The following is a 25,906-nucleotide window of genomic DNA, read 5'->3' as shown; positions in this document are numbered from 1 at the left end:
CTTAGATGATGATCCGCGCAGTGGTCGGCCAAGATGTGTCACTACTGCAGAAACCATTGCAAAAGCGCACAGAATGGATCGCCAATTGAAAGTGCCTAAAATTGCTCACGTTTGCCAGATATCATCTGAAACGGTATATAACATTTTAACTGAAGAATTAGAAATGAAAACATTACCTGCAAGATTGGTGCCGCGACACTTGACGCGAGCCCGCACACATGTGCCGTCGTCATGATAAAACTACACGAACTAAGGTATGAATTGTTGCCACAACCGCCTTATTCACCTGATATGGTCCCATCAGACTTCCATCTCGTCCCAAAACTGAAAATTTTTCTTGGTGGACGAAGATTCAGTTCAAACGAAGAATTGATAGCCGGAGTTGACAACTGTTTTGCAGGCCTGGAGGAAACTCATTTTCGAAATGGGATCAAGGCGCTGGAACATCGTTGGACCAAGGGCATCAATCTACAACGAAACTAAATTGAAAAATAGAAAAAAGTTTCAGTGATGTAAGTACTTTTTTTTCATTCCGTTCCGAGAACTTTTCAAACCATCCTCGTAGATGCCTTCGAACCACCGATGCAGAGAGGTACACACCTGTTCCAATGTTCTAGTGTCGAGCTAATATTATGGACGAAGCTGTAAGGTATGCTACGACCATGTTGATATGATGGAGGTCTGAAAGGCTGTGGACACTTTTTGTAGTATACTACCCCCTTTTTACTCCATACGATCGTCTTACCAGAATTGTGTGATGAATCGTATCTCTAAAACAACGTATCATCACAAGAGCTACACAATTCCAATTTAGTTTGGTTGTTTATATTTCATTGCTTCATCAGTCAACAAAAGCTAAACACTGATTTTTCTGCCACCTGTCAAGATCAAAATAGATTTTTTGGGGACTTGTAAATTACTGTGATATGTTCATTAATCAAGAATGTAAGATTATAGAAAGTAAGGAAGGAACCTCAAGGTATAACTTCTCGTAGTTGACTAAGTCGTTAGAAACGGACCACAAACTCATATTGCATAAAGATACAACAATGAATCGTATGCGCAATTGAAAAGAAAAATCCTAGGATTCTATGTATGTGCTTCGGAAGAACTACAGAAAAACTAAATCTGAAATGTGAAGTAAAGATCTGAAGCCTGTTCCTTCAAAGCACTAATGGAGTTCTTTAGCCACTGCATCAGGACTGTCCTTCAACTGACTAACATGTCTATGTATGTATTAAATGTGTTACCTCATGGTACCGTGGTCCATGAACTAATATTCTTTAAATGAGATTATTTGGGCATCATATTCCTTATATTATTATTTGCCCATGTTCTGTTTAACACTTATTTTACAAGATATGACTGTCAATAATACTCACATTCCGAGCACAAGTCTTCTGCTTATTCTTCGGCATCACAAAATTCTGAATTTCGTGATCGAAACGGGTAAAACAGAGAACTTATTTGAGCCATCTGTTATGAATGGTATCCTACGTATGCTACCTAACGTCGGAGCAATTCACTGTAGCAAGCAGTCTTCTAGTGGAAAGTGAGTTTCATTGACCAGAAGCAAAGACTTACCTGGCAAATACTTGGCAGCTATCCATGTCCCAATGACCATGGCCGCATGATGATACACATGAAGGAACGTTATTTGACTGTTCTTCTTACGAAGTACGAAGAAAACCTGTATGACAAAGGCATAACAACCTAAATGAGTTCATTATGTTTTACATCGATTTTATGTACATGGAAAGATTCTATTTCCCCATATATGGTGGATAAGGTATGAACATGTGTAAGAAAACAATATTTCAGATCATGTTTGGCGCTAAGATTCAACAATAAACTAAACCAGTGGTTTTCGACCTACGGTAGGCGTGCTTTGTAAATATAGCTGCCCTCATTGTATCTAGTAAGAACAAGTTGCAATCACTTTCAGGGTTTATCGTGGAAGCTAAAAAAATACATTAAAGTAAGACTAGTGGATGCTTTGGTCAGTGATTTTTTCATTCGTTTAGAAAAATAGTGTACAAAATTTTCACTCACTGTGTCAAGAAGGTCGGTCACCTTGACGATAAAGTACAGCCAGGTAATGGACGCCACCTGTAACAGACGTTTTTCTACATTTGTAGTGTGAAGACCTCAATTGGCTAAAACAGTAGGTGAAGCCGTGTTATGATGAAGTTTTCAGCAAACACGTATTACGTAATGTATTTTGCCGCATAACTAGTACATCTACATGGAATATATCACTATCTCCACAGGCCAGGACAGCATATCAGTTATTCTCAAAAGAGTTTAAGGCACGACTGATATCACTACACAAATAAATTGCGCAGCGTACTTACACAAAATAGGAATCATTTAAACTCTTAATACAAAATTAGTCTTCAATAAATGTGTATAAATTTGAATGTGTCAAGACACGTACCTAGTTGGACTACGTAGCCCAATCAAAGCAATTAGCGATGCAGTCATGTAATCCTGATACATTTAGGGAATAACATTTTGTCTGAGATATCTTAGAGTACAATTGTTTAGTATTATTATTATTATTAGAGGAAAAAGGCTACTGCATTCAAGTAGGCAGCTCCGCTAAACAAATCACTGACAACTTGGAATTGATTCACGTAACGGAGCTCCAGCAGTCGTCACAGTTCTGCGCTAGTGTTTTCTTTTATAGGAGAGGATAAGACAAAGACGTAACATATACCGTTGTGGTGTTCCAAAGTGTTAATTTTGCGCTGTGAACTTGTTGTTAAATAAGAGCAGGAATTCGCAGAAGAACAGGTTTAAGTAGCTCCTAAACCACTGAAATACGCAGCAAAGTGCATCTAAATTGCAGGGTACAGAATAGCAGCCCAAATTATCCGCTTTTACCTTAGTGAAGATGATCTATGTACCTACACCATGGCGCTTGTCTAATTAACAACGATCTAAATGATTCCACACACACTGTTGATGGAGGTGCACCGAATATCGCCATTTTTTGATCTTAAAAAAAACCCCTCATGATTTAATGTTTAGCGTGGCAGACGATGAGTTCCCCTCTCTCTGTGTGTGTGTGTGTGTGTGTGTAGTTTAGGGTACTCATCACGTCATTCACCTGTAAGGAGAGCATATATTGTGAAACCATGTTACATTTACTCTCGAACAGCCCTGTATTGCAGAGTTAGGTATTACAAAGAATTGGAACAAGTAACAGTTTTTAAATGCTGCTCCATCGGAGCTATGATAAACTTCTGTGAAAATTCTGGGGCAATAAACGTGGGATGAAAACCGTAGTCATATTTATATTTGTAGAACGAGATGGATGTGCTTAAGCTCCAAGTGTCAGTGCAAGTCGCTGTTCAAAATTCTGTAAACAGAAATCTGATTTTGGAAAAGCTCTTTGGCCTACGTGTGGAGTCTAATTCACTTCTATCGCTCAAGCTCTGCCGTAACTTTCCCTCCCATCGCCTGCAGTCACAAGTTCTGGTATTAGGATGGAAGCGCTGGAGGAGCTTACTGGAAACACACGTAGAAAATTGCGTAGGCTGTAGGGAGCAGAATTTCAGTCTCTAGCAGATGCCGTAAATGAGGAGATATAAAATATTTTATGGAGTTAAGAAACGAGATTAAGAAGAAAAGATATCTTGTAGGGTGAAGAGTGTCCTAAGAGTATCCAAGACATAACTCACGCAGTTTCCACGCGGGAACTAACAGCGACACGCCATTATGAGCCCAATTGTCGTGAGGTGCACAAATGTTCAATAATAGCTGCCAAAATGCCACTGTTTGACAACGATTGCTGGAAAATACCTCAGCATTCTTCCTAATATTTATATTTTATTTTGTTCACCTTATGTATGGTCTAAAAACCGTAGACGTATGACCACTTACATGTAAATGCGTGATGATGACCATGGGGTTGAAATTGGCCAACAGAAAGTAAACGTATTATATAAAATTACAGCCCGAGCTATGTCTTCATTTACTGTACACTCAATCATCAAGAAAACAACCAACTGTTGACACAGGGAAGATGAAGCCGGTTTTAGAGCGCATGTGACTCTTTTACTTGGAGTCAAGCTGCCTCCAGAAAGTTCCACTCTGTAGCACGAGAAAGTTTTACACATAACTGATAAAGCCATATCACAGAAACCCAAATCAGATGAAATAGGGAGACGTGGACTGGCCCATATACGCGTATGTGGGATAACGCAACTCGTTCTGCTTAGTAAACAACATATTGCAGACAGGAGAAAATTTGTGCAAAATCGGCTTCAAACCAACAACTCTTATGTCAACATTGACAGTTAGTAGATATGACACCTCAAATATTCTAGAGTAGGGATCAAGCAGAAGTGTGCAGGTAGGCAAAAAAACAGTTGGTCATTATGATTCATTCAAGTGAAACAGAAATAAGCCTCGATAAAATTTTAAGACCACAGTGGACATGGTTTCCTAAAGCTAAAAAGAAAGGCCCAAGAACTTTCGGAGAGTGAAATTAATGCATTATTAAATAGAAATTACATGCAAAGCTTTTTGGGTGTCACGTTAAGCAATACATAAAAAAGTTAATACAAATGGTGCGAATGCTTAAAACAAGAGAACAACCGCAAATAAATCTAAGTGAATGAAAAGAAACGACATAACAGAAGAACACAATGAGAAGATCTTGTCGTGATCGTGAGCAAGAAAAAGTAAAATGTGTGTTTTTTCACATTACTTTCGAAAATACGACAGAAGAGAAATTAGTTGCTTTATACCTCTCTCAAACAGGAACTCAGTTTAAACAAAAGGAAATGAAATGTTTAAACAGAAGAAGCAATGAAGGTCTAAACAATAAAAATAGAAAGCATCTACTTTCGAAGCCCAACAGCCGACGGCAGTTACGGGATTTTTTAAGAGTAAAAAAAAGAACTGTAACAGGGTGAAAGAAGCCCGTAAAAAAGCGCATGATTCTCTACAGTCTGTTTGAACAAACATTTCCCCAGTCTTGGATTGAACTAGAAATATCTTTCAGCTGGCTATTTCCCATAATCTTATACCACTATTTTTTTCCGTGAAAGCTAAAGTAAATTTACAAGACATATCGACTACTCCACCAACCTGTACTATCGGTTTCGAGCTCGTTCTTTGTTTACACATATTTAAATAAAGATTTTTATCAATAGCTCAAGGCGATAATCATGACATTTTCAAATATTTACGAATTATGATGCATCATCTCCAGAAAAAGACATCGTTCTACACTCCTGGAAATTGAAATAAGAACACCGTGAATTCATTGTCCCAGGAAGGGGAAACTTTATTGACACATTCCTGGGGTCAGATACATCACATGATCACACTGACAGAACCACAGGCACATAGACACAGGCAACAGAGCATGCACAATGTCGGCACTAGTACAGTGTATATCCACCTTTCGCAGCAATGCAGGCTGCTATTCTCCCATGGAGACGATCGTAGAGATGCTGGATGTAGTCCTGTGGAACGGCTTGCCATGCCATTTCCACCTGGCGCCTCAGTTGGACCAGCGTTCGTGCTGGACGTGCAGACCGCGTGAGACGACGCTTCATCCAGTCCCAAACATGCTCAATGGGGCACAGATCCGGAGATCTTGCTGGCCAGGGTAGTTGACTTACACCTTCTAGAGCACGTTGGGTGGCACGGGATACATGCGGACGTGCATTGTCCTGTTGGAACAGCAAGTTCCCTTGCCGGTCTAGGAATGGTAGAACGATGGGTTCGATGACGGTTTGGATGTACCGTGCACTATTCAGTGTCCCCTCGACGATCACCAGTGGTGTACGGCCAGTGTAGGAGATCGCTCCCCACACCATGATGCCGGGTGTTGGCCCTGTGTGCCTCGGTCGTATGCAGTCCTGATTGTGGCGCTCACCTGCACGGCGCCAAACACGCATACGACCATCATTGGCACCAAGGCAGAAGCGACTCTCATCGCTGAAGACGACACGTCTCCATTCGTCCCTCCATTCACGCCTGTCGCGACACCACTGGAGGCGGGCTGCACGATGTTGGGGCGTGAGCGGAAGACGGCCTAACGGTGTGCGGGACCGTAGCCCAGCTTCATGGAGACGGTTGCGAATGGTCCTCGCCGATACCCCAGGAGCAACAGTGTCCCTAATTTGCTGGGAAGTGGCGGTGCGGTCCCCTACGGCACTGCGTAGGATCCTACGGTCTTGGCGTGCATCCGTGCGTCGCTGCGGTCCGGTCCCAGGTCGACGGGCACGTGCACCTTCCGCCGACCACTGGCGACAACATCGATGTACTGTGGAGACCTCACGCCCCACGTGTTGAGCAATTCGGCGGTACGTCCACCCGGCCTCCCGCATGCCCACTATACGCCCTCGCTCAAAGTCCGTCAACTGCACATACGGTTCACGTCCACGCTGTCGCGGCATGCTACCAGTGTTAAAGACTGCGATGGAGCTCCGTATGCCACGGCAAACTGGCTGACACTGACGGCGGCGGTGCACAAATGCTGCGCAGCTAGCGCCATTCGACGGCCAACACCGCGGTTCCTGGTGTGTCCGCTGTGCCGTGCGTGTGATCATTGCTTGTACAGCCCTCTCGCAGTGTCCGGAGCAAGTATGGTGGGTCTGACACACCGGTGTCAATGTGTTCTTTTTTCTATTTCCAGGAGTGTATTTACAAAATGGAGTTGAGGTACTATTAAACACATAGCCTTCCATTTTTGGAATGAATGTAACAGCGTATTAGTTTCACATTTCATGTGTAGAATATTGGAGGTGGTAGTTCTGGCTGCAGCGCACTGTGAATGTAATGTTGTTTCAGCTTTTGATGCCATGTGACTATGTAGAGGAAGTAGAAACCGTAACAACGAGTAGGGGAGGTGTAGAGTAAGAGATATTTGACGTTTTTTGTGCTGCAGTGATAGACACACAGCCCTTTGTCTACTAATAGCCATTAATGCCAGCGACAACTTGATACTCATAGTACAGAGGAAAGATGACTAGTGGTTCCTTGCATAAGCCTTACATTTAGATCTTAATATTGTGTATAGGTCAAAACATACTGGGTATACTTTTAAAGCATATAATTTCAAATTCCCTCGGAGTGTATTTTACCTGAATTTTTAATCTTTTTGGTGTGAAATTGTAACGTTTGCAGAACAACAAAAATTTTGTACAGATTCATTCTCGAGCAATACTGTTGCTACTACCAGTCATTGTTAAACAGAAAGACTCGTTCCTCAGAGAGCCAGAATCCAACTCTCGAATATTTGGTGAAATTCTATAGTTACCTTAAGTGAATCAGGATCGTCTGAATAATCCACTGGCTCACACAGCCAACTGTACTTGTTGACCCATCCAAGCTGCGTGCACTGAAATAGAAGGCAATTCTTTACTAAAGTAACTAAAACTTCTATGGTACCAATACATGTAAATATTATGCGTCATACTATAATGTCAAGTAATACTCGTAAATGATATTCCAAGTAACTTTTTTTGTGATGGCGTACCTGGAAGGCTCTACTATAGGAACTGTTTCAGTTGTTTTACTCACCGAAAAATTAAATTATTAGAGTGGATTAACACAACGTATCTGCTTTGTGTTTGTGTTATATTTCTTTCCAATATTTTAAAATGTTTTCTCTACCAAGAGGAAATAGTAGAAAAAAATGGCTCTGAGCACTATGGGACTTAACATCTATGGTCATCAGTCCCCTAGAACTTAGAACTACTTAAACCTAACTAACCTAAGGACATCACACAACACCCAGTCATCACGAGGCAGAGAAAATCCCTGACCCCGTCGGGGATCGAACCCTGGGAAATAGTAGATATTCAATCTAGATGATGATTTGTACGCTGACCAACCCAGATGTCATGGACACCTCTGTAGCGTGGGAATGAACACTCTTAGATCACGTGAGACAGATCCACATGTTATGAAGAGATGTCGAGTGAAAGGGAAAATCATGTGGTTGAAATACTGTGCAATGAAAATTTAAAAATATAATGATTTCCACTAGTATAGTAAACGAAAAAGCAGTTCGGCACAAAAATCGTTCCAGCTGAAACTGAAGTAATGATGCAAAAACCGTTAGCAAACAGCAAGACTTTCGGCGACACTGGTCTGCCAGTACAAAGGAAGGTGGGAAGTAATGTGATGTCAGTTGAATAGAAGTAACAATAGAATGAATCTGTCAGGAGGGCTAAGTGACTTCGAACGTTGACCAGTACGTGCGTCAGTACTGTTGCACATATACAGCGAAAATGAACGAAACCATCAATGTTTAAAACGTTTTAAATACTGTGGCATCAAAGTTAAGAAGGCGTCCTCCAACGAAACATGGTTTTTCCACGTAAAGGTGCGACATACAGCTCGTCATTGAAGAGACATCCACCTATGAAAAGGACATTGAACGTCGAGGTAATATTTGATTTCATGGAGAATGAAGTAATGAATCTCCATTTCGAGGAAACAAGTCAATCAAATAACTGGAGCTAAAACAATACATTCTATCGCAATTTGACATAGGAAGGAATGAAGGAAAATATATTACTGCTGCTGAAATTTTGACCAATGCAAAAAGCAAGAGAAATATGACACACAAAGTTTAAAGGTTCTGATGCTTTCATAGAACGTCTCGAGAAAGAATACAGAATGAGCTGTTGACACATCACTGCTTTCTTGACAGACAGAGATGTACAGGAAGAGCACTAAAGTGGAAAACGGCATTTTCACAGTGAGAATGCATTCTGCTATTCATACCCAGCTGGCTGCTCCAGCGTATCAGCCTATGCTTCAATATTCCTGGCAAACGGCTGGGTACAGTAATTCAAATGGTTCAAATGGCTCTGAGCACTATGGGACTCAACTGCTGTGGTCATAAGTCCCCTAGAACTTAGAACTACTTAAACCTAACTAACCTAAGGACAGCACACAACACCCAGCCATCACGAGGCAGAGAAAATCCCTGACCCCGCCGGGAATCGAACCCGGGAACCCGGGCGTGGGAAGCGAGAACGCTACAGCACGACCACGAGATGCGGGCCTGGGTACAGTACTCCGACATATGTTGATGAATTGAAAACGAGATTCAAGTGGCACTGGACTTCGCAGCTGAATATGATTCTGAGGATTGTTCAGATACTGCTTTCGACCAGAGTGCCTATTGTGATTCCGCATACTGTTTTATGCAGGTTGTTGAGAGGGAACCTCATGCACATTTTTAAAGTCTTATAGTGGGCAGCATAAGAATAACACAGTAAAATACTTTCACCATCCTAATCACAGTGGTACTTGAAGCTTCTAAATGTAGTTGGAACATTGAATTCCTGTTCGAGCCGAAAGACTTCCCTTGTGAGTAACAGATTCATCAGGCACATGTCAACCCTTCTAAAGTTTCCCAAGTCGACTGTTGGTGATATGACTGCCAGTGGAAACAGTAAGGAAGAACCATAGCTAAATTAGGACCAAACAGATCTCATGTACGGAGAGAGAAGAACCATCGACCATTTGAGGGCAGCTGTGAAAAATCCCATAAAATTAGCGGAGGATATCACTCATTAGTTCCAATGTGCTACCTGTAGTCCACTTCTCACAATGACTGCGCTTAGGGAGTTAAAAAGATAAAAAGAATTGAGTGTAATGGTCGACCAGCTCCTGATAAGCCACACCTTCTGTAGTCAGTACTAAGCGAAACTTGAGGTGGTGTAAAGAGCTGCTACACTGGACATTGGATGACTGGAAACGAGTGATTTGGAGTGACGACTCACGCTATACGCTGTAGCTGCCCGATGGTAGTATTTGGTTTTACTGAATGCCTGGAGAACGTTACCTGTCTTCATGTATAGTGCCAACAGTGAAGTACTGAAGATCTGGTGTTACGGTATATGGTGTTTGTCTTAGTTAGGGTGTGGTCCCTTGATTGCGCTGAAGAAAACGCTAAACGCAGAAGGATATGAAAACTTTTCATCGCAGCATGTGGTTTGTACAGTACAGAGGAAGTTTCGGAGAGGATGACTGTTTGTGTCAGCATGACAATGCACACTGTTACAAAGTAGCATCTGTGAGGCAATGGTTAGTGGACAATAACATTCCTGACATTGACTGGCCCACCCAGGGTCCCGCTATGACCCCAACGGAACAACTTTGGGGTGAGTCAGAACGTCAACTTCGCTCCACACGCCAGTATCCATCACTACCTTCTCTGACTTCTGCTCTTGAGAAAAAATGGGCTACCACTCCTCCACAGACATTGGGACATCTCATTGAAAGTGTCCCTAGCAGACTTCTAGCCGCTATAAAGGTGAAGGGTCGACACAGTGTGTGTATCAATGTCCGCTAATAGGTGTCTGGATACTTTTGATCAGATAGCGTACTTCAAAAGTGTACTTCAAAAGTTAGTGTTTCACGCATGGCGGAATACACACCGCATCAACATTAGTGCAGTCTCTGTCCTATTCCATTTGCGTGTGTATCGAGGGGAAAATTGTAGACCGGATGTACTCGTAGATACTCGAATCTCTGCTACCTTACATTCATGAATCCATCACTAGACACACGATAGTAACGGTGCAACAGTTTCGTAGTGTACCTCTAAAAACACCCAACTATGTTTTGTGAGAAGAAGGCCATCTTTCGTCCAATGATTTCCACTCAAGTCTCCTGTGAAACTCTATTACGTGATCGTTTACTTTGTACAGAACTGCTACGATATCAACAACGCGTCACTGAATTTTTTCCAACGTTTTCCACCATATCGACTTTATAAAGACTTCAGAAACTGCTGTTCTTATATGTAATAAGTAATACTGTTAATAACTGTAGTCAGTCTTCCTAAGCTGTTACGTCAGTTATGTTTATTGTGCAGATGAGGAAAATTCGTTTTTTACCACTGAATCTTTGTTTCTAACGAAACATGTTTCACCCATTTATACAAGGCATCATCCGTGGCTTTCGTAGGCATCAAGTACATACGAAAGAGCCAATGGATACAAGAAAAGGATAGAGAAATGAAAACCACTGACGATACCTACTATGAATAGGGTACTAGATGGCTTCAGAAAATAAGTGGAAACATGAAAATAATAGAAAAATGAAAACCACGATAATGCCTAATATGAATTGGCGTAAAATGTTTATTTAGAAACAAAGTCAACATTTATATAAAATATGAAATTTTTGTCATCTACAGGACAAACATAAATGCAATTAATGAGCGAACTTTCCCGTGAGCGGGAACTTAACCTTGACACTTAACCTACATTTTATCAATACTCTTCCTATAAAATTGCATGGTTTGGGCTGAAATATGGAAGCAGAGCGAGAAATGCGTGCTTGAATATAAATGCAGATGCCAGCCGCGCCTACACGTTGCTGTGTTGTATTTAACCACGAATGACACCTGCGCAATGTACTTAGTCGGTACAGGTATCAGTCGTGGTCGGAACAGAGTTCGGACTAGTTTGAGTCCATTATGTCGGAGCTCATTGTATTCGAACGTGGGTAAATCGTTGGTGCTCGCATCTTGAGTCCTTCCGTATCCGAGGTAGCCAAAGTGTTCGCTGTTTCAAGAGGCATGTTATCGAAGATTTATACCGCATATGGGCAAAGCTGGAAAACATTAACCGCTGCCACAACGCAGAAGAAAGTGTGTGTTGAGTGATCGTCACAGATGGTCATTGAAGAGGACTGTGACGAAAAATAACAAGACGACAGCTGCCAGAATAATTGCAGAACTGAATGGCGTGCTCGTGAACTCTGTCCGCACTAAATCAACGCGAAGGAAATTCCAAGACGAGCTGGAATTCCAAAAGCACTCATCAGTGACGGAGATCCTCGTAACAGGGAAACGTGGTGCCGGAGCGGTAAAATAGTAATGGAAGAAAGTCACTTGGTTGGATGCTTCTTGATACACACTGTTCCAAGTTCTGGCCGAGTTTAGGTCCCAAGAGCGCAGTATGGCGGGCTTTCAGTGAGGGGTTGGGCCGCCATATTGTGGTATTCCATGGGCCTGACGGTTACTCTGTCAAGGATTATGTGACCATTTTGGCGGACCAGATACATCCGGTGATACAATGTTTGTTCCCCATTGGTGATGGTGTGTTCCACGACGGCAGGACCCCTGTTCATACTGGTCGCATCGTCCAAGATTGGTTTTGTGAGCACGAAAATGAATTATCGCATCTCCGCTGGCCACCGCAGTGACCAGGCCTCAATATTATTGAGTCCTTGTGATCTACTTTGGAGAGAAGGGTGTGTGATCGCTACCCACCTTTGTCATCGTTATCTGAACTTGCCATTATTTTGCAGGAAGAATGGTATGATTCCTTTGAAAAGAATGCAGGATCTAGATTCATCCATTCAGAGACGATTGGAAGCTGTTTTAATTGCCAACAGTTTCCCTACACCATATTAGACGGGGTAATGTGTTGGGTTGTCGGTGTTACCACATTCCCGTCCACATCTTCAATTCGTCGTCCAATGTTACTGATTACTCTTGTTCGTTGTATTTCATACATTGTCCTAAACATGTAATCGCTGTAACAGGTTTTATAACCTTATTTCTATTGACGTAATCTGACACTATTCGGTTAGATTTATTTTTATATATATTATCTAACTTTTACACACATATAAGGAGGATTTGCAATGAGTACACAACTTGGAATTACTCTTGAAGTCATAGTAAATTGTCTTGCAATCACAGTGACGTTACCTTCCTTCAGAGGAAACCTGAGAATATTTTTAATCGTAAGCGGTCAACTGTTTAGGCGTTTTACAACAGTAGCAGTACTGCCACTATGAACAGCCGCACATAGAGAATAGACAATGTGACAGTGGAAAGGAACTACCTTCTTTCATTAATATCGATTTCCGTTACACTATGTCGATAACCGTATCATGTAGATCTTCTTCTAGGAACCAGTCAAGCCTGTTTGACAGATGCGTTGAAAATGCTCAGGTAGTGGCGATAGTATAATGATGTTGTTGTTGTTGTGGTCTTCAGACCTGAGACTGGTTTGATGCAGCTCTCCATGCAGTATAATGATACTGGGTGCATTTGCCTCGGCCGTCTGGGGCGAGTCTCACAGAAGACAAACCTGAGCTATATCAGCGTTGATTCTGACTGTCATTCCTTCGTGAATGATGTCTTCCTCTTCGAACACTACGTTTTACAACCAGGCGCGGATCCAGTGTTCGGTCCTTTGTAGGGCGGTGTATCACGTCTTTCTCCGTGTCCCCCTCTCCCCCTCCCAATAATATACAAGTTTCTGCTTAAGAAATAACTTCACATATTAAACGGTTATATACTTGTTCTCAAAGAAAAGGTTTCGTCTAGTAGTACACACATCCTTTCCAAAACACATTGCACTTCAGCTGCAGGATATGGAGTCATCCATGTTCAAATAACAAATAGTATCCTTAGACTACATGTATATGAAATAGAAAATGGGGAAAGAAAGGGAAGGGATGGGAGGGGGAGGAGAGGAAGGGGAATTCGTGACTTCTAACCGCACAGGGCACTGTGATAATGCAATGTGGAAAGTCGAACATTTGTGCCGGACGGGACTCGAACCCGGATTTACCGCTTTTCATAAGCGGTTGCCTTAACCTCTTTACCAATCTGGACACGGTCCGTAACCGACTCAAGTTTCCAACTTATCGCACGCTGAGATTCAGCGTTCCCGTCCATTGACCCCTACTAGTAAATTATTGATTCTCGTAGGAATTCGGACGACATTAGTGCATCCGCACTGAAACAAACGTCAAGAAGCCGTCGCGCTCTTACAGAAATGTGTGTATCTGAGTGGTATCTGTTCTGTCGGACATGTATACAGTGTGATTCCGTGATGACGGCACAAAGTTTTAGAGATGATGGAGACTCGTAAATGTATCAATTTTGGGTAAGGGATCCTAGTCCGGAAACGAACTAGTCGAAAGTTATGAGCTAAAATCGTTCTGATTCTGACGCGTAGCGCCTTATACCGATCCTGCCTTGGAGGCGGTTAAGTGGGAGATGTGTCTCAGAGCTGGAGAGTGACAGATGGTGACGCGAGACTGGACGCACACGTAGTTTATGTATCAGCCGATGGAGGACAATATTGAATAGGAGGACTGTGATTTTAGTTTCCATTGTGCCCACTAGAGTGCACTAAAGTAATAGAATGTTTTTCATAAACTGTTCTACTATTTTCATAAAGTGTTATCAAGTCTTTTTGTGTATGTAAAATGTTATACATGTGTTTTAGCAATATGAATGATGCGTGAGTGTGGTTTAAGGTTAATACGAAGATAATTGTTTAACGAGTTATGTAGTAGGATTTAGTGTGGGAACATTTCGAAGAAGTATGGATATGGACAAAGGGGATTTTTGTAGAATAGATTTGTAAAGTAAGTTTATGGTAAAGGGAAAGTTCATTCAGGTATAAATAACAATAGTAAACAACTTTATGCATAAGCAAAACTTCAGCATATTAGATAATTACGTCGGTAAAAAGTGCAATCGTTAGGTTTACTATTTTGCGATTGGTTATTGATGAAAAGCGCGGATTAACGCGGGAGAATGTTATTTTGCTATTGGCTGTTGAGTAAACTGACCAATGGTAAAGCAATATTCTTCGCGCGCCTTTCTGTGCTGGTAGGAAAGACAGAGTATTCTAGAGAAGAGTCGAAGCCTAACCATGAAACAAATGGCTCAAATGGCTCTGAATACTGTGGGACTTAACATCTGTGGTCATCAGTCCCCTAGAACTTAGAACTACTTAAACCTAGCTAACCTAAGAACATCACACACATCCATGCCCGAGGCAGGATTCGAACCTGCGGCCGTAGCAGTCGCGCTGTTCCGGACTGAGCGCCTAGAACCGCTCGGCCACCGCGGCCGGCGCCATGAAACAGTTCGGACGTGTGTAATAGTAGTTCCGATGGAAATCATAAGGTGCCAGATCTAGCGCCGGCCGAAGTGGCCGTGCGGTTAAAGGCGCTGCAGTCTGGAACCGCAGGACCGCTACGGTCGCAGGTTCGAATCCTGCCTCAGGCATGGATGTTTGTGATGTCCTTAGGTTAGTTAGGTTTAACTAGTTCTAAGTTCTAGGGGACTAATGACCTCAGCAGTTGAGTCCCATAGTGCTCAGAGCCATTTGAACCAGATCTAGCAGTGTTTCATACATCAAAAGTGTGGTAAAGTGACGGCATAATTATTCAGATGGGCGTGTAGAAATTTCGGAATTTTTAAGTGAATTTTGTGACGAGAAAAGACATATATTCCGCGAGGCGTATCGAGCAGCTCGGTGGCTAAAAACAGTGACTGCATTAGGTACCGACAGACTTAATATTTGGCGAGCATTCTCAATCAAAAACAACCAGTATTTTTGCAGCTATTACGTTTTTGGGAAATGCAACACCATAAACTTGCTAACGTGAGTGAAAGGGATTGTGAGTGACTGTGTTAAGACTAGCACGGGCTTGGCAGTGATACTTGTTCACCTAAGTTTCAGAATATATTAATTGAGGACAAAATTTCCAACCTTTCATTTGTGTGAAAACTTTCTCCCGAAACGTAGATTAGTGACTTCAATTGCAGCCTGGTTCACGTCGAAGTACAGTAGGTTTCACTCAGCTTTCCTACTGATGATCTGCTGAGACAATGTTCACAGGCAGGTGCAGGTACGTCGTAAAGGGACGGAAAGAATCGCGTCGCCGCAATACCTCTGACAGTGGATGTTGCTAAGATTGTAGGGTTGGAAACTTCCAAAGGTGGTATTATGGAGAAAAATGAGAAAAAATGTTTAGTGAGTATTGGCTATAAAATGCATACCTGTGGAGCTAATACTACTTGTTAATTTTCTCTACTGTTAACCACATCTCGTATGTTGACCAAGTGCTCATAGCTCTTAATGTATGTAGTTTAGAGAACATGTTTACTAGACTTTTCCTCTCGTTTTGGTCCACAGTAGCACGTCTGAAAGTTTCCTTCCCTTCAGTCTTAGCAACAACAGTAACTGTAAATGTATGCCACTGTCATTCGTTTCTGGACCAGGATACGTTACCTCACATTGATAATTCATCCTTCTCCATCGTCCCTGAAAGTCTGTAACATCATCACAGAATCAACCTGTATCTACCTACAGGGTGTAAATAACTGAAGTTGTAGTTTAAAAACATGGAGTCAAGGGGCATACGTGGAAAGATTTTTCGATTTAAAACCCGCTATTGTGGAATTTATAGAGGAAAAATGAGTACAGGAAAGACAATCAGAGCATACGGAATGGATTGCAAACCTCACAAAAAAGTGGACTTGATTTCACACTGCCCTTAACAAAAATGGTTCAAATGCCTCTGAGCACTATGGGACTTAACTTCTGAGGTCATCAGTCCCCTAGAACTTAGAACTACTTAAACCTAACTAACCTAAGGACATCACACACATCCATGCCCGAGGCAGGATTCGAACCTGCGACCGTAGCGGTCGCGCGGTTCCAGACTGTAGCGCCTAGAACCGCTCGGCCAGTCCAGCCGGTACCCTTAATACGACACTGCACGGCGAGAAACAACTTCTTTCTGATTTCATTGCATTTAAAAATAAAATCACGTTACGGAAGCGACAAATTCTCACAAGCTAACCCCACATATCTACGTTTACTGGCGTTAAAGAAAACGCGAGATTTGAAGAATTCATTGTGGCCTTGAAAGAATTACAAGGATAGTTCCGTAAACGTCTCGACATCACTGCCAACCTTACAACTGTTTTCGAGACCGTTTGCTGTTTCAGTTCAAAGCGCCCCTATACATGTAGAGATGCAACTGACTGATCTGCAATGTAAATCTCGGTTTAAAGACAAATCTTTTTAAGTTGAAACTGTCCAGGACACTTACATTGTTTTCCTCGGGTGGAGTCTCCACGTCACCATAATGTGGTAGCAAGTGTTACATTATTACGACCAACATGTGTGTGTGAAAGACCATTTTTCCGTTATGGCACTAAGTCACGATTACGTGGAAACCTGAGGGTGAAAATCTGTGAAACTGTCCGCGTCTGTCCGTATGCCGACAGTTTGTACCAGATAAAAACTTTATTGTGCCCTTAGCAGCACAAACATAATTAAGTAATACCGAAAATTTGTTTTGCTTGTCATCTATGTTGTTCAGCAATTTGAAATATAAAGCAAACTCGTATGCAGTGCTTTGCTGCGAGGCTGAGCGTTGTGACACTCGTCACAAGACACGGCTCGCGAACCGATTCTTTGCCGCCCTGTCGCCTGTCTGTCGTTATGGTAAATCTCCTGTTCAAGTGCGAGAACATTTCCTAAATGTTCGCATGGCGTCTATCTGAGGCGGGAAGTTGGGGTGGGTACGGACTGCGCGCGAAAAGTGTTGCTATTAGTCCAACTGCGCGAGAACAGGTTTAGCATTACCTCAGCAAACAGGTCGACTGCGTGTGATGAGATATATTAGAAACAGGTCGAATGTTTTATTTGCCACTTGGTAATGTTTGCACTGAACTGTTGGTAGCACTGGAATCATTAGTCACTTTCACCGAGTGCTGTGCTGTATGCACCAGTTCGCATTTCTCGTGTGTGGCTAGAAATGGATTATAACATTCCTATGGAGCATGTGCAATTGAAAGCGGCCATAAGTTGATCATTGTTGGAAGAAATAAATTTCAGGAAGCTAGAGAAACCCGCAACGTGGAGTAGCCGTAAGGTGCACAGTAAAAACATGTAAGCCACGTAGTTGCTTCAACACACATTCTGTTTGCTTATGAAGTCAGTCATAACGATGAAGCCATCGATAACTTAAACAGGCAACTTCCAACAGCGTTAAACGGAAGGCTACTAACTTATGTGAGAAACCTTCAAAATTAATTCATAAAGGATATGCATCCAATGTACTCCAAAGTTCCAGCAAGACGTTGCTAACACTATGAAATGTATTTATCGGGCTAGAGGGTCTATTTTTCCGCCATTACCGAAAACATTAAGTGAAGCTCAGAGAGGTTTGCAGGAAATGTCTATTTTAAGAGTAAAAAAAATATGCTTCTCATCAACGACTAAAAGTAATTTACGACTACCTTGAGATAGGCATCTTCGGCTAATATTGCAAATTTTTTCATGAGTTTTTTTACAATTCATGCTTCAAACGGTGGTCAGTACATCGTTAGGTGGGCCGGCCGGAGTGGCCGACGGGTCCTAGGCGCTACAGTCTGGAGCTGCGCGACCGCTACGGTCGCAGGTTCGAATCCTGCTTTGGGCATGGATGTGTGTGATGTCCTTAGGTTGGTTAGGTTTAAGTAGTTCTTAGTTCTAGGGGACTGATGACCTCAGAAGTTAAGTCCCATAGTGCTCAGAGCCATCGTTAGGTGGCTATCTGCCGATTATAAACACAATAACGCTGATGTAGGTAAATGTTTACACTGGATGTCTATTTTGGATTTTCTCCCTCCCGATGAAGTTGGAGGTGCATTTGCTGAAGATTTAACAGGCATTAAACCCGTAAGTGAAAAAGTGATATGTTTGCTGATTATTTGAAAACGAATTTCACAGACTCAGAATGTGTGTTTCCTTTCAAAATTTGGGCTTCCAGTACTGTAAGTTGTGAAACAACAACAAGTTCAAACGGCTCTGAGCACTATGGGACTTAACTTCTGAGGTCATCAGTCCCCTAGAACTTAGAACTACTTAAACCTAACTAACCTAAGGACATCGCACACATCCATGCTCGAGGCAGGATTCGAACCTGCGACCGTAGTGGTAGCGCGGTTCCAGGCTGAAGCGCCTAGAACCGCTCGGCCACTTCGGCCGGCAACAACAACAAGTGCTTGTGAGGTATTTCACATGGCTTTTCGCCTTAATTTTCAGAACGCACATCCACATGTTTATCATTTTATTGACGCTATCGTTCAAACTACAACCTACATTAAAATGTATGAATGTATGATAGAGACAGGACTCACCGATCTAACAATAAACGTGAAAAACGTGCAGTATATACAGAAATAAATTTTGAAATACAAAAATGGAACTATGACGCATTTGAATGTTTTAAAACATGTTGCTTATTATTATCATATGGAATGGAAATAGTTTCTGTGTGTTTTTAGACGTCTTAATAAATGCCTCATTACGGATATGAGTATTGTATAACGCATTTTAACCATACCTATGACAGGTCTACCTTGGCAGTCACAGATGGTCCTTAGCGTCTGAAAATGGGAAGGATCATGATGTACTGCGAACGTAACTTGTGCTTTCTCTGCGCGCAGTTGAGTTGACTCAAAAATGTACCACCACGCGCAGTTAACCTATTTCGAAAAGAAACCGCGAGTGCCATTAACCACTTCAAGAGCAGATAAAATTGTGGGTCTCTGCGCAGTCGGGATCACCTGGACCGTGTACTAGATCGGTATTTACCAATTTGGATGTAGGAATCTACCTAAAAATGGTATGCAGGGTTGCCGGCACACCAGCTCCCGTCGTTAATCCACAGGGCTATTTCTATTTGGGACCGATGCAGCTTCCAGAGTCGAGAAATTGGGCGCTTCACGCGCTCGGCTATCTGGGCAGGTATTTGACACTATTTAGTAATTTATTTTAGAGTGAACTAAGGACAAATCGTTACAGGAAATTATTCAATACATAGAGAATAATAATATTAAGCATTGTGTATATATTAAAAAACTAGGTGTTGTGTACTTCCTTGGATTAATTATATTTTAACTCTTACTTATAATTAATTTGCAGAGTATCCATGTAGATGTAGGTAAAGGCTCTGAAAATGATAAAATCTTTCTTGTTACTCCATCTTATATTAATAATAATTTAATAATAAATGAAATTACATTCAAATCAAATGGGTATTCTTCCAAAGTATGGCTTACTTTCCAACAAGTCGACAGCGTAGATTTCAATGGAAGCAGTGCAATACTTATATTTTTATCTTGGTTGTATGATAAATATTGATATTACACTGCTGTCAGCACTGCGATGAATTTTTGGAAAGTAAATTATCGGTATTTCTGTGCGAAATAGAATTCTATGACTGGTTCACACACTTTTCCCTGGATTTTTCACTCAATATTTTGAAAATAGTCTGATTTTAATTGAAAATAATATGGAGACTCTTCAAATAATGTTATTCTTTCCTTTTCAAGTGACAGAGACCTGAAATTATTGCGAAAATAAGAAATCAGTGTATGTGAATTGTGGTCAGTGATTCGAACTCTGAATACAAAAGAGCACACTAGGGTTTTTAGTTGACTTTGCAGTCTAAACAAAGTTCCACACACAGTTGCGTTTTCAGCCAACAAACATCCGCGATGGAAGTATTTCATGGAAGGAAAATATCAGTGAAATCTGAAGAACAAAATATCGACAGTGTCCCTCTATTGGCTCTGAGCACTATGGGACTTAACATCTATGGTCATCAGTCCCCTAGAACTTAGAACTACTTAAACCTAACTAACCTAAGGACAGCACACAACACCCAGCCATCACGAGGCAGAGAAAATCCCTGACCCCGCCGGGAATCGAACCCGGGAACCCGGGCGTGGGAAGCGAGAACGCTACCGCACGACCACGAGATGCGGGCCTGTCCCTCTATTATTTCAAAAAACACCAACTTGGGAACTGTTAGAGAAAGAGAGTCGCATATGTTATAATTGTTTAGCAAGTTTCAAAGTTTTTATTCTATTTTTTCTGTTATGCTTTAATCTCAAGGTGTACCCCCACTCGTCGCTCGTAGAACATCAGGGTGACATTCGAGTTCTGCGTATGTATGGGTCAGCATTGTTGCATCAGAAGTTCTGATTGCTTCACTGATTCGTGCACGAACGGTAGCAGTGTTATTGTCTTGCGCTGTATACACACGATTCTTGGCGTGACCCAACAAAAAGGAAGACGAATGGAGTTACATCGGGAAAGCGCGATGACCATGCGATGGAACCATAATAACCCATCAACCTCTCAGGATATGTGTCATTTAGAACAGCCCGCACTTTATAACTCCAGTGTGATGGTCCCCTATCATGTTGGAAGACGGAGGTAAGCGGATCGTGATGATCCCGTAGTAGACCCCCTGTGCTCTACCCAAGTCATGCCTTCAGCTTTCTTTTGTGGTATTACATCAAGGATCGCGCATATACAACACCTCCCAACCCGATAATGGTCCCGGAATGACGAGAAATATGCAAGAATCGGTTGAACGATTGTAAGCCACTTCCTTCGTGGAAGAAATACGTTTCCTTAGGATTCCATCAATGAATCGCAGCATGACATCTGCTTTTAATACAACTGCATTATTTGTGATCTTCATATTATTTAATGGTTTTCCCGTTTTATAATGTTAAAAATGGAACAGCTGATGATATAACTGTCCTGCCACATATATTGCACGAGAGGCTCACCCTGCCGTAATGAATTCCTTGGAGAAGCCTTTTTTGTTGAGTCGATCGCTAGAATATTCAAAGGCAGCGGTGTATTACAAAAGAGAAAAGTGTAGAAAAGCGAGAGGAATTAGGTATTATCTGCAACAACGGACAGATCATGTTGAGCAATAAATCAGACTGGGATATGTAGCTAATTTTGCGTTATTAACGACAGTTTCATCCATTCTTGACTAGGTTACGTGGTCTGCAACTGTTAATTAAAGTGAAAAAATATATCAAACGTCCACTAAAGACGCCAATGTAAAATATGTCATCCGCCTGTCGAAACAAGTTGTGGATGAAGTAAAACCTTTGCAAACGACGCACAATTAAGAATATTTTTCTTTCCATTTTGACGCAGTATTGTGTAATTTCACATAACAGGCCTATGCGTTCGTAAATATTGTTGTTGTTGTGGCCTTCAGTCTCCCCGCCCACTAACCCCTCTTCGGTGGTTCGAGTCTTCCCTCGTGCATGGGTGTGTGTGTTGTCCTTAGTGTAAGCTAGATTGAGTAGTGTGGAGGCCTAGGAACTGATGACCTCGGCAGATTGGTCCCATACAAACTTACCATAAATTTCCAATTTCCTGCTACGTTGGAGAGACCGATACGTCAGTCTCTATTAGGCTGAGAGAAAATCATAGAAGCTGGAGATTAAAGAGGCCAGATTCATCCTTTGGCGAACATTGTTTCAACGAAAGCCGCAAATACATAACAGATGTACGTAGAAGCCGTACACATATAGGGAAAAGCTGCAAAGCCCACTCAGTTAAAAATATCATAAATTAAGAAACAGGCGTGTGTATCCCCACACTTACTATTCGGTAAGTAAACTCTGTTCAGTTACTGACCCTTTTAAGGCAACGTTACAACTTGTTATTTGGGTTCTTTATACCATTCCTGCACACACACACACACACACACACACACACACACACACACACACACTATGAACTATATAACCATATGCTGCACCCATCTTATTGTTGACTCTCGCCAATAATGCGATAGTTACAGCCTTCTGAAAAAGGGCACTTAATGCTTGAAACCGGTTAAGAAATTACATATCTTTTATGCAACTAGTTGCTGATCATGACGATATATTGTTTATCTTTGCTTGGTTTCCATCTTTAGGGTCAATGGTGTTCTGGAGAATGGGCTTATAACCTGAAACCTAGGTCGTACGATAATAACAAAATTTGTGAATCAAGGCTAAAAAAGTGTTTCGTTTAGTTAATACAATCTTAAATCCAGACCATTCCGTTCAACTGCTTTTCCAAGTCCTTTGCTGTCTCCGACAGAATTACGGTGTCGTCGACAAACCTCCAAGTTTCTATTTTTTCCGCTCAACTTTAAATCTCTTTCCAAATTTTCCTTTGTTTTCTTTTACTGCTTGATCAATGTACAGATTCAATAAAATCTAGTATATGCCACAACCATTTCTCATTCCTATCTCAACCACTGCTTCCTTTTCACTTCGTCTCTTATAGCCGCGCGGAGTGGCTGTGCGGTTTGAGGCATCATTTCACGGATTGTACGGCACCTCCCGCCGCAGGTTCGAGTCCTCCCTTGGACATGGGTGGGTGGGTGTTGTTCTTAGCATAAGTTAGTTTAAGTAGTGTGTAAGTCTAGGGACCGATGGCCTCAGCAGTTTGGTCCCTTAGGAATTCACGCACATTTGAACATTTGAGTCTTATAACTGCCGCGTGGTTTATAATGCATAATACATATTAGTAAAACTGTGTGTTTTACCCATTCCTCTGCACATTACGTTGCGCAAAGTTAACGACAGTTTCAGTGATATACGTCATAATATTCAAAATTTTAAATCCATTTTAGGTAAAGCAACTTTATGAGCCATGTTACAGACGTTTCTGTACATAAATTTATCACTAAACTGTAAATACGAACAAGTGGTACTTACCATGTAAAATATGTAAAGATTTACCGCTATCTGGAAAAGATTGTATACTATCATGATACGCTCGATGCGGAAGGGCTGGACATCCTCCATAAGACGCGGGCCCAGACTGTTGACGAAGTAGAGATAGAGGCCCACCACTATCAGTATTGGCCAGGGACTGCCCAACAGAGGCCACGTCATCGTGCGTGGATCTGTAACACCAGCCCACGCACATTCTACTCAGTACTTAAAATATATTTACTTGCAATTTTATGAAGATGAAAGTATCATGAAGGTATATAAACAGTTATTCCTCTTCCTACGTTTTTCCTCCTTTACGAGGTGCATTCAAGTTCTAAGGCCTCCGATTTTTTTTCTAATTAACTACTCACCCGAAATTGATGAAACTGGCGTTAGTTCTCGACGTGATCGCCCTGCAGACGTACACATTTTTCACAACGCTGACGCCATGATTCCATGGCAGCGGCGAAGGCTTCTTTAGGAGTCTGTTTTGACCACTGGAAAATCGCTGAGGCAATAGCAGCACGGCTGGCGAATGTGCGGCCACGGAGAGTGTCTTTCATTGTTGGAAAAAGCCAAAAGTCACTAGGAGCCAGGTCAGGTGAGTAGGGAGCATGAGAAATCACTTCAAAGTTGTTATCACGAAGAAACTGTTGCGTAACGTTAGCTCGATATGCGGGTGCGTTGTCTTGGTGAAACAGCACACGCGCAGCCCTTCCCGGACGTTTTTGTCGCAGTGCAGGAAGGAATTTGTTCTTCAAAACATTTTCGTAGGATGCAACTGTTACCGTAGTGCCCTTTGGAACGCAATGGGTAAGGATTATGCCCTCGCTGTCCCAGAACATGGACACCATCATTTTTTCGGCACTGGCGGTTACCCGAAATTTTTTTGGTGGCGGTGAATCTGTGTGCTTCCATTGAGCTGACTGGCGCTTTGTTTCTGGATTGAAAAATGGCATCCACGTCTCATCCATTGTCACAACCGACGAAAAGAAAGTCCCATTCATGCGGTCGTTGCGCGTCAACATTGCTTGGCAACATGCCACACGGGCAGCCGCGTGGTCGTCCGTCAGCATTCGTAGCACCCACCTGGATGACACTTTTCGCATTTTCAGGTCGTCATGCAGGATTGTGTGCACAGAACCCACAGAAATACCAACTCTGGAGGCGATCTGTTCAACAGTCATTCGGCGATCCCCCAAAACAATTCTCTCCACTTTCTCGATCATGTCATCAGACCAGCTTCTGCGAGCCCGAGGTTGTTTCGGTTTGTTGCCACACGATGTTCTGCCTTCATTAAAATGTCGCACCCACGAACGCACTTTCGACACATCCATAACTCCATCACCACATGTCTCCTTCAACTGTCGATGAATTTCAATTGGTTTCACACCACGCAAATTCAGAAAACGAATGATTGCACGCTGTTCAAGTAAGGAAAACGTCGTCATTTTAAGTATTTAAAACAGTTCTCATTCTCGCCGCTGTCGGTAAAATTCCATCTGCCGTACGGTGCTGCCATCTCTGGGACGTATTGACAATGAACGCGGCCTCATTTTAAAACAATGCGCATGTTTCTATCTCTTTTCAGGCCGGAGAAAAGAAATCGGAGGCCTTAGAACTTGAATGCACCTCGTACGTCACAGGTTTTATCAAATGTGGGTAAATAAGTTGGAATCCATTGGATTAAATATGCGTGATGTTGGCAACAGCGGGAGGAGTCTGACCCGTCTTACTGTAAGGGGCGATCAACAAGTTTCCGTTTGCGGGCATTGCTGCAGCATATATGCAACGTAGCGCGACTCCAATGCTGGTAAATAAGCACCGACATGGAGGCAAGGGATTAGGGTGGTATTCGTGCCTTTCCGACGTGCGTACAGCAAACTCGGAATCGTGAACTATGGAGACGGTATTACTAAATGTGTACAAACAGCATCAATGTGCTGTTATTGTTTTCTTGGCTGCCGAGGGACAGCCGGCCACGGTGGCCGAGCGGTTCTAGGCGCTTCAGTTCGGAACCGCGTGACTGTTACGGTCGCAGGTTCGAATCTTCCTCGGGCATGGATGTGTGTGATGTCCTTAGGTCAGTTAGGATTAAGTAGTTCTGAGTTCTAGGGGACTGATGACTTCAGATGTTAAGTCCCATAGCGCTCAGGGCCAGAACTGAGGGACAGACATCGGTAGGCTTCCATCGGAGAATGAAGAATGTGTGTGGGCAGTGTGGTGTCACTGTCAGACACCACACTTGCTAGGTGGTAGCTTAAATCGGCCGCGGTCCATTAGTACATGTCGGACCCGCGTGTCGCCACTGTGTGATCGCAGACCGAGCGCCACCACACGGCAGGTCTCGAGAGACGTACGAGAACTCGCCCCAGTTGTACGACGACGTTGCTAGCGACTACACGGACGAAGCCTTTGCTCTCATTTGCCGAGAGACAGTTAGAATAGCCTTCAGCTAAGTTCATGTCTACGACCTAGCAAGGCGCCATTAGCCTTAGATAGGTTGTATCAAAAGAGTCTCACTTGTATCGCCACAATCTCCAGATGTCTCATCAAGAACGATGTATA

The 25,906-nt window shown here is 42.4% G+C and overlaps 1 protein-coding gene across 1 annotated transcript in view; it reads right to left on the bottom strand.

Annotated features, from left to right (window-relative positions):
* Window positions 1-25,906, bottom strand: part of LOC126249667 (elongation of very long chain fatty acids protein AAEL008004-like) — a 139,227-nt gene that overhangs the window by 47,957 nt on the left and 65,364 nt on the right. The window contains exons 4-7 of the mRNA XM_049951348.1: window positions 23,339-23,529; window positions 7,283-7,363; window positions 2,053-2,109; window positions 1,585-1,690 (exon numbers count right to left, since the gene is read on the bottom strand). Of these exons, the coding sequence (XP_049807305.1) occupies window positions 1,585-1,690; window positions 2,053-2,109; window positions 7,283-7,363; window positions 23,339-23,529 (435 nt within the window). The remainder of the gene's footprint in view (window positions 1-1,584; window positions 1,691-2,052; window positions 2,110-7,282; window positions 7,364-23,338; window positions 23,530-25,906) is intronic.

Source organism: Schistocerca nitens, chromosome 3, assembly GCF_023898315.1.
Source record: "Schistocerca nitens isolate TAMUIC-IGC-003100 chromosome 3, iqSchNite1.1, whole genome shotgun sequence".
NCBI lineage: Eukaryota > Metazoa > Arthropoda > Insecta > Orthoptera > Acrididae > Schistocerca > Schistocerca nitens.
This window is presented reverse-complemented; position numbering and strand designations above follow the sequence as displayed.